Genomic DNA, 9,523 nt, shown 5'->3' with positions numbered 1-9,523 from the left:
CATGCGTTTGCGTTTTTTATGCGCATGCGTTTTTAAGTGTGACGTTTTTTCCATTGTCTAGAGAACATTCTAGACTTGTTTCACTCAAAAACGCATGCGCAAAGAAACGCAACCGTGCGCAAGACCATGCGCACGCATGCGTTCCCATAGACTTCAATGTGTTGTTTTTGCGCATTCCGTGCGCAAGCGTGCACATGCGTTTTTTTGCCGAGACAGGGCGCACCAAAAAATGCAACATGTTGCGTCTGGCGCGCCTGGCACAAAAGACAAAAAAACGCATGCGCACGAAAACGCAAGTGTGCGCAAGACCATGCGCACGTCATGTTAAACATAGGTGCGCAGTGCGCATGCGCACGGGTGCGCACGATGCGCTGCGCACAAAAGCGCAAATGTGAAACCAGCCTTAGGCTAGTTTCACATTAGCGTTTTTTTGCGCAGCGCATCGGGCGCATAAAAAACGCAAAGAAAAACGCAAAACAAACGCGCGTTTTTTTAACGTCATGCGCACGCTGATGCGTAAAAAAACGCAGCGTTGGTTGCGTTCTACATGCGTTTTTGCATGCGTTTGCGTTTTTTTATGCACATGCGTTTTTAGGTGTGTCATTTTTTCCATTGTCTAGAGAACATTCTAGACTTGTTTAACTCAAAAACGCATGCGCAAAAAAACGCGACCATGCGCACGCATGCGTTCCCATAGACTTCCATGTGGTGTTTTTGCGCATTCCGTGCGCAAGCGTGCGCATGCGTTTTTTTGCCGAGACAGGGCGCACCAAAAAATGCAACATGTTGCGTCTGGCGCGCCTGGCGGGAAAGACAAAAAAACGCATGCACACGAAAACGCAAGTGTGCGCAAGACGATGCGCACGTCATGTTAAACATAGGTGCGCAGTGCGCATGCGCACAGGTGCGCACGATGCGCTGCGCACAAAAGCGCTAATGTGAAACCAGCCTTAGCGATGCACCAGCGATCCCGACCAGCGATATGACGCGGTCAGGATCGCTGGTGCATCGCTAAGTGGTCGCTAGTGAGCTGCCACACAGGCAGATCTCACCAGCGACATCGCTGGGGACGGGGGTCGCTACTTACCTGTCACACCAGGCGATCCGGCGTCCTCCCGCCCGGCTCCACGCGTCGCTCGTCGTCAAAGCAGGAAGCGCCACAGGAAGCTGACGATGAGAAACAGTCCAGCCTGTTCTCGCGCGATCAGCGATAACCAGCGGGGGAGCGGTCGTAGGTAAGTATCAGACACAGCGATATCGCTAGCAATATCGCTATAACGTCACAAGTTATAGCGATATTGCTAGCGATATCTCTTAGTGTGACAGGCCCTTTAGACAAGACTCTCTATTGTATGATCTGACAATGATGAGCGGGGTCCACATTCAAAAGTTTGCTATGTGGCTCAGGCTCATCTAGTTATATCCCTAACACAAAGGCTTTCCTCATCTTTTACAAAGCACTCTGTTCCCTATCACTGGTATTTGTGCTGTTGGCCACTTTATTTCGATACAAAATTCAGAGATCGATATCTTGAATTTCTGATATGTTTACATGGGATGTAAATGGAGCAGAAAAACCTGTTTGAATCAGAGCAAAATCCACACACATTCCATGTGGATTTACCATTGATTCTGTCTGGATTGGATTGGGGAAAATCTCATCCACTTTACTGATACTGTAGCATGCTGAGGATTTTTCTTCCAGAACATCTGATCAGATATTCGGCAGCGTGTCGGACCTGTGTGAAGTGGCCCAATGAAATGCCAGTGCTGGACTATGGCGCCATTACCTGGCTAATCCATCATGGGATTCTCTAGTTGCAGGACATATACTCAGCCCTGCAGGGTCAGTGGCTTCCAGGTTACCAGAATCTCACATTGTGGTGCGGTCACTTTATGGCCTTATGCTGTGGTACTACCACCAAGTGAGCGCCTGGCAAAAAGCAGCTTACAGATAGGTTTATTGTAAAATCTGTTTCTACCGCCCCGTCCTGGTTTATTCCTTCTCCAAAGTGACGTCTTCTATGTGTATAATAGGAAGAATTATTTATTAATGGAAAAAGAAAACCCTAAGGGCCGGTTACCAGGATGGCATCACGCTTTTCTCCAGAACGACTATGGCAGCGGTCCAGCAGCCAAACCCAAACTGCACAAATTCCAAGTTACCCCTTGTAAATAAGGAGATCGGAGGAGAGCGCCGGGGACATTACCATTAATATTGGGCTGGGGGAGAGATCGCACCAAAGGATCCGTGATACAGATGCTGGACTCGATTATGCCTTTATTTCTCCATAGGAGGTTAATCGTCCATTTAATTTCTAATTAACTGCCGGCTTAATGGGCCAGTAATATGCAAAGCCTGAAATCTCATTATCTCTGCACATCAGCGGTTCAGCATTTCTAGCCTCTAATGGATCTTTGTGCCATCAGCAATAATTCACTTCATGGCAGACCCCATCATGGCAGACCTGGTCATACAGGTGACATTTCACAACGCACTAATGTACAGCAACATTCACGTATTACCACATTTATAATGTTTTACTCATATGTAGATATAGGTCGCCCCTTAGTGGTCACTCTGCCACATTACAAGACAAAGCTGTAGCTGAACAGTGCCACATAGTGGCCAGTCTGCGGCATTACGATGCTCACCTATCGCTAAACAGCGCCACTTAGTGGTCACTCTGCAGCATTACCTGTTATCTGACTGGGAAGAAGGAAAAGGATTACATTTTAGTCAAATTCATTCACAGGTGTAAAAATAAGGCGGCTTTACCTCATGTCATCACTTACCAGGATGACATTGAATCTTGGAGCGCCTTTACAGAAGTGAGCATGCGTGTTAGCCCACTAACAACTACAATTCCCGAAAGGCTTTGTGTAATATCGCGATAACTGTAGACGTGATTTACATGCTATAAAAACTTGCTTTACGGCTGTGTTTGGTCTCTATGATAGCGGGCGGCAGCCGAGGAGGAGAGGTGGAGAATGCGGTGCATGCAATCTGGGGCCATCCCAGCCAGGTGGGCACTGGAGGGCGCTTCTGGGGTCTGTCCTACCCTTCCCACTGACGGCTGATGCTCGCTGTCTCCGCGGGCACCCCTATGCATGCTCCGGCGGTGTACCTCAGAGTTATGTCCCACGTGCACCCCCTGATGGTGCTGTGCTGGAGCACGGCTGCTGGGAGTTGTAGTTCTATGTGGACAGAAGCTATAAGGCTGTAGATGGCAGATCTGTTGGCAGCCATGTATTCTCTGTGCTCTTACGCTGAATGGGTGGTCTGAAAGGCAATTCTGGACAGTTAGCGACAATTCTTAAAAACATAACTGGAGACTGGGGCTGGTTGTACTTATGGGGGCTTCTCTCAGTCTGTATCCGTGTTAGGGGTCTTTCAGAATGTGATCAGTCTTACAAAAATGGCCTAATACTTAGCATGGTCAAAAGCGCCAGCTCTTATGGCCATACAGGTTCTGAGGTGGCACAGGCCGAGAGACCCCCTGTTGGGAACTGTTAGTGGCCTCTGAGGCCGCACAGGCTGGGAGACCCCCAGTCGGGAACTGTTAGTGGCCGTACAGGTCTGAGGCTGCACAGGCTGGGAGACCCCCAGTCGGGACCTGCTAGTGGCTTCCCATAAAGATCAGCGCAGCGAGAGATGGGCTTTGTTCTTGCTGGTCGCTGATTTCTCATCCAATGACTCAGTATTATTCTCACTTTATAGGGCTGCTCTACAGAGGTCCATTATGGAGCGGTTGGACCCAGGCTGACTTTAGGTGAGTTCTGTGGAACACTTGCTGTGTCGTGACTTATTAAGACTTACCTTCTGGAGCAATTAGATAAGTTTGCATGGCCTCAATGGCGGGTTTACACACTAACTGGGGACAGACCCACCCGGTGAGCTGATGCCAGCAGCCTTAGGCCTCTTTCACACTTCAGTTTTTTACAATCAGTCACAATCCGCCAGGTTTTGAAAAAAACGGATCCTCAATCTTTTTTGAGGATCCGTTTTTTTCCCCATTGACTTGCATTAATGGCGGATTGTGACGGATTGCCGTCCGTTGCATCCGTTTTTTTTGAGGATCCGCCAAAAGTTCCTGTCCGTCATCATACTCCAAAGATTTCAAAACGGAGCTTGTAACGTTTTTTTTCTCTGGCGGACAAGCATTTTGCTCATGACAGGTGATCACTGGATGTAATATATGGGGATAACTGGGTACATGTGTTCGATGAACACTTTTTCACAATTACTTGAATCAATGTACATTTTAAATAACTTGGTCCTACACTTTCATGACGCCTGGTGCCTGTGCTAATTTGTCAACTTTACCATAAACTGGATCTTTAAAAAAAAACAAATCCCATGAGCAAAAGTTAATTTTAATAATTGAATAATTCCACAATTGATTTTAAAAATGTTCCTATGCTGAGATAATCTTATAAATGTGCCCCTGCTGTGTACTGTGTAATGGCTGTGTCTGACCGTACAGGGACATGGTCTGATTATTGCACAGCTCCCGGGCAGGGGAGGAAGCAAAAGATGAGAGGGATATTACAGCAGGAGAGAACAGCTGACTCTGTGAGGTGAAACATTTCCCTGCCTGTTAAACTATGTTTTACTTAAAGGGAGTCTGTCACCCCATTTTAGCACTATAAGCTGCGGCCACCGCCATCAGGGGCTTATCTATAGCATTCTGTAATGCTGTAGATGAGCCCCGATGAAACCTGGAAGATGATTAAAACACGTTAGATTATACTCACCGGGAGGTGGAGTTGGGGATGGTGGGTGTTACGGTCCGGCTCGTCCCATCTTCATACGATGTCCTCCTCCTTGATTCTCCCTCGCCTCCTGCACAGGCATACTTTATCTGCCCTGTTGAGGGCAGAGTACTGCAGTGCACAGGTGCTGGGAAAGGTCAGAGGTCCTGTGCACTGCAGTACTCTGCCCTCAACAGGGCAGATAAAGTATGCCTGCACAGGAGCCGAGGGAGAAGCAAGGAGGAGGACATCATCGTATGAAGATGGGAGGCGCCAGACTGTGACGCCCATCAGACCAGATTGAAAGACGGTGAGTATAATCTAAAGGCCCTGTTACACACAGCGATATTGCTGATTGTGACACATCAGCGATATCGCTGTGACATCCAGCAGCGACTGACCCCCTCGCTGGGTATCGCTGATCGTCTTGGGCTGTTTTTTCATCACCGGTCTCCCGCTTGTCAGCACGCATCACTGCGTGTGTCAGCACGCATTGCTGCGTGTGGCAGCGGGAGCCAGCGACGCTGCACGCTGGTATCCAACGTAAACATTGGGTTTCTAAGAGCCGCGCGGCTCTTAGAAACCCGATGTTTACTTTGGAAACCAGCAGTTTTCTAAGCTTGCTCGCTGGTCCTGATCGCTGGAGGGGCTGTCTAACGTCCCAGCGATCCCATCCATGTCGGATTGTTGGTGGGATCGCTTATCTTTCAGGTTACATCGGGGGCTTATCTACAGTGTTACAGAATGCTGTAGAGAAGCCCCTGATGGATGTGGCTGCAGCTGATAGGGCTAAAATGGGGTGACAGATCCCCTTTAAAAGCAAGATTCAGTTGTGATCCCCTGCTGTCCTGCCTGTATACACTTCTGCTTCCTCCCCTGCCCAGGAGATGTGGAATGATTAGGCCATGTTCTTGTACTTACAGACACATAAATTATATGGGTTATTATTCAAAGGCCTATTAAAATTAACCTTTGAGGGAAAACCCATTACCACTGACTGCAAACAGAGTAAAGTTGTGTTGTCATTTTGGTTATCAAAGTCCTGATCAGCCAACATGTCGTTATGTGCAAGCAATCAGTAAACGCTGCAGGTTGGATGCCGTGTACTTGTGCAGCATCCAACCTGCAGCTGTTACAGCATAGTGAATGGGATTTCAAGAAATTCCATGTCCGCTATGCATCTAGAGATGTCCACAGACACCTGTGGAGACTGACATGCAGCGCATCTCTCCAGACTGCAGCATGTCAATTTATCTTGCAGAGATGGGAGGCTCCGTAAGATAAATGTCACCCATACAATGATTGCGGTGATTCTATACTGTTCAATGAAAACATGCAGAATCACCTGCATTCAATAACCGGCAGCACTTTGGATCCAGTGGACATGCGCTGCTAATTCCTAATCGTGTGCACATACCCTAATTTGTTCCGAGTTGAACTGATAATTTAAATCAGGGGCACACTCTGGACCATTACGCCCCTCAACTATCTGGTGGCTATGCAAGTGTATTTTCCATGTGGTCCAGGTAAGGAGTAGATCTATAGGAAGCTGTGCATTAGTGCTGTCATAATCTCAGTAGTTTGAGAGAAGGCAAAGGCTTGATAAGTGTCTCGTAGGAACTACAAGAAAGATGAATCATGGTCTTCCTTTTTTGGCTGTGGACAGAAGAGTATGGATGCCTATTCTGATAGATTTTTAGGACTCCCACCTACAAGATATTTGTTAGCCTGTGTTATTGTGGCCCATGTGGTGCCATAGAAGGCTGTAAACTACTTTAGAGGGTACAAGTAATCTCATGATTGCTGCCGCTTTGCCTCCTGGTAATCTGTTTTTCCCAATATCAGTGGTCTAGTGACTGCTTGGTCTGGTTTTAATAGTATATGTAACTGGAGAGTAGTCACATACCGTTCCTCTTCTACATCCTATTACCTATGTGACATGTTCCAGCCATATGTGTCTAATGTATCCTTACTCCCCTTAGGTTATTTTTTTTGGGGGGGTGATTGCACTGGTTTACCTGTCATGTATAAAGCCAATGATGTCTTGTTATCCCTGTCTGAAATAATGAAGGACCCTGTACTTACTGAGGCTTTTCTTGGCATTATTAACCATTTCCCGCCTGAGGGCATGTAGACTAATTCTCCTGAATCTCTTGCAGGTGTCCATTGTAGGATAAGGCTGCCATGACTTAATGTTGCCTAAGGTAAGGTCATAGCTTATATTTCTTGCACATGTCTGCTGCCAGTGTCCTGCAATGATGAGATTAACCTATAAATAGCTGGAATTACCGTCAGACTGTAGGTGGTGACACAGGTCACTCTGAGCATGTGATGTATGTGGTGATTAATGCTATGGATGTGATGTATAATGTGCTAATTGTGCTCTTGTATCTTTCAGGCATGAGTGCATTGGTTTAGGGGGGAAGCGCAGAAGTGGAAGGTAACTTTCAGTTTCATTGTCTACAATGATCACCATACTGCTTGGCCTCTAGACCTTGATCAGATGGCTGTATTATGGATTTGCTTTATGACGGCATATATTTTTGGCACCTGCTCAACTTGGGCCTCTTTCACACATCCGGTTTGTGCCGTCAGGCACAATCCGGCATGTGTGTAAAAAAACGGATCCGTTTTTTTTTTACCGCCGGATGCGTTTTTTGTCATTGAGAAGCACATGCGCCGGATCGCGCCGCATGTGCTTCCGTTTGTTCCGGTTTTTACCGGATCCGGCTGAATTCCTCTGTCCGGCGGCCGGACAGGACGGGTGCTGCAGCGTTTTTTTGTCCGGCGAAAAAAGCCGGACATGGCCGGATGCGGCCCTCCCGGCTCTGCGGGACAATGTTACGCTATGGCACATTCCAGCCGCCGGATCAGGCTTCTACCTGATCCGGCCACCGCATGCACGGTTTTACCCTGTGCGCATGCCCGGATATCTCTTTCATACCCCGTTCTCTCTCTCTCTCTTTCATACCCCGTTCTCTCTCTCTCTCTTTCATACCCCGTTCTCTCTCTCTCTCTTTCATACCCCGTTCTCTCTCTCTCTCTTTCATACCCCGTGTTCTCTCTCTCTCTCTTTCATACCCCGTGTTCTCTCTCTCTCTCTTTCATACCCCGTGTTCTCTCTCTCTCTCTTTCATACCCCGTGTTCTCTCTCTCTCTCTTTCATACCCCGTGTTCTCTCTCTCTCTCTTTCATACCCCGTGTTCTCTCTCTCTCTCTTTCATACCCCGTGTTCTCTCTCTCTCTCTTTCATACCCCGTGTTCTCTCTCTCTCTCTTTCATACCCCGTGTTCTCTCTCTCTCTCTCTCTTTCATACCCCGTGTTCTCTCTCTCTCTCTCTTTCATACCCCGTGTTCTCTCTCTCTCTCTCTTTCATACCCCGTGTTCTCTCTCTCTCTCTCTTTCATACCCCGTGTTCTCTCTCTCTCTCTCTCTTTCATACCCCGTGTTCTCTCTCTCTCTCTCTCTTTCATACCCCGTGTTCTCTCTCTCTCTCTCTCTTTCATACCCCGTGTTCTCTCTCTCTCTCTCTTTCATACCCCGTGTTCTCTCTCTCTCTTCTCTTTCATACCCCGTGTTCTCTCTCTCTCTCTCTCTTTCATACCCCGTGTTCTCTCTCTCTCTCTCTTTCATACCCCGTGTTCTCTCTCTCTCTCTCTCTTTCATACCCCGTGTTCTCTCTCTCTCTCTCTCTTTCATACCCCGTGTTCTCTCTCTCTCTCTCTTTCATACCCCGTGTTCTCTCTCTCTCTCTCTCTTTCATACCCCGTGTTCTCTCTCTCTCTCTCTTTCATACCCCGTGTTCTCTCTCTCTCTCTTTCATACCCCGTGTTCTCTCTCTCTCTCTCTCTCTCTCTCTTTCTTTCATACCCCGTGTTCTCTCTCTCTTTCTTTCATACCCCGTGTTCTCTCTCTCTCTCTTTCATACCCCGTGTTCTCTCTCTCTCTCTCTTTCATACCCCGTGTTCTCTCTCTCTCTCTTTCATACCCCGTGTTCTCTCTCTCTCTCTTTCATACCCCGTGTTCTCTCTCTCTCTCTTTCATACCCCGTGTTCTCTCTCTCTCTCTTTCATACCCCGTGTTCTCTCTCTCTCTTTCATACCCCGTGTTCTCTCTCTCTCTCTTTCATACCCCGTGTTCTCTCGTTCTCTCTCTCTCTCTTTCATACCCCGTGTTCTCTCTCTCTCTCTCTCTCTCTTTCATACCCCGTGTTCTCTCTCTCTCTCTCTCTCTTTCATACCCCGTGTTCTCTCTCTCTCTCTCTCTCTTTCATACCCCGTGTGTTCTCTCTCTCTCTCTCTCTCTCTCTCTCTTTCATACCCCGTGTGTTCTCTCTCTCTCTCTCTCTCTCTCTCTCTCTCTTTCATACCCCGTGTGTTCTCTCTCTCTCTCTCTTTCATACCCCGTGTTCTCTCTCTCTCTCTTTCATACCCCGTGTTCTCTCTCTCTCTCTCTCTCTCTCTCTTTCTTTCATACCCCGTGTTCTCTCTCTCTTTCTTTCATACCCCGTGTTCTCTCTCTCTCTCTTTCATACCCCGTGTTCTCTCTCTCTCTCTTTCATACCCCGTGTTCTCTCTCTCTCTCTTTCATACCCCCGTGTTCTCTCTCTCTCTCTTTCATACCCCGTGTTCTCTCTCTCTCTCTTTCATACCCCGTGTTCTCTCTCTCTCTCTTTCATACCCCGTGTTCTCTCTCTCTCTCTTTCATACCCCGTGTTCTCTCTCTCTCTTTCATACCCCGTGTTCTCTCTCTCTCTCTTTCATACCC

At 47.7% G+C, this 9,523-nt stretch overlaps 1 protein-coding gene and 1 non-coding gene across 2 annotated transcripts; both read left to right on the top strand.

Moving 5' to 3' along the window:
- Positions 1-2,920: 2,920 nt before the first annotated feature.
- On the top strand, positions 2,921-9,354 carry LOC141075976 (uncharacterized; the record flags this gene model as incomplete). Its single annotated transcript, XM_073563184.1, has 4 exons — positions 2,921-3,026; positions 3,722-3,773; positions 6,915-6,959; positions 7,154-9,354. A coding segment is annotated over exon 4 (1,951 nt), but the record flags the coding sequence as incomplete, so codon positions are not given.
- On the top strand, positions 7,009-7,081 carry LOC141075990 (small nucleolar RNA SNORD65). Its single transcript, XR_012227387.1, has one exon. It is a non-coding gene; the product is annotated as a small nucleolar RNA SNORD65 (small nucleolar RNA).
- Positions 9,355-9,523: the final 169 nt, after the last annotated feature.

Source organism: Dendrobates tinctorius, unplaced genomic scaffold, assembly GCF_039654945.1.
Source record: "Dendrobates tinctorius isolate UK_male_01 unplaced genomic scaffold, ASM3965494v1 ptg000383l, whole genome shotgun sequence".
Classification (NCBI taxonomy): domain Eukaryota; kingdom Metazoa; phylum Chordata; class Amphibia; order Anura; family Dendrobatidae; genus Dendrobates; species Dendrobates tinctorius.
Note: the sequence above shows the minus strand (reverse complement) of the source record. Positions and strands in the feature narration are given on the sequence as shown.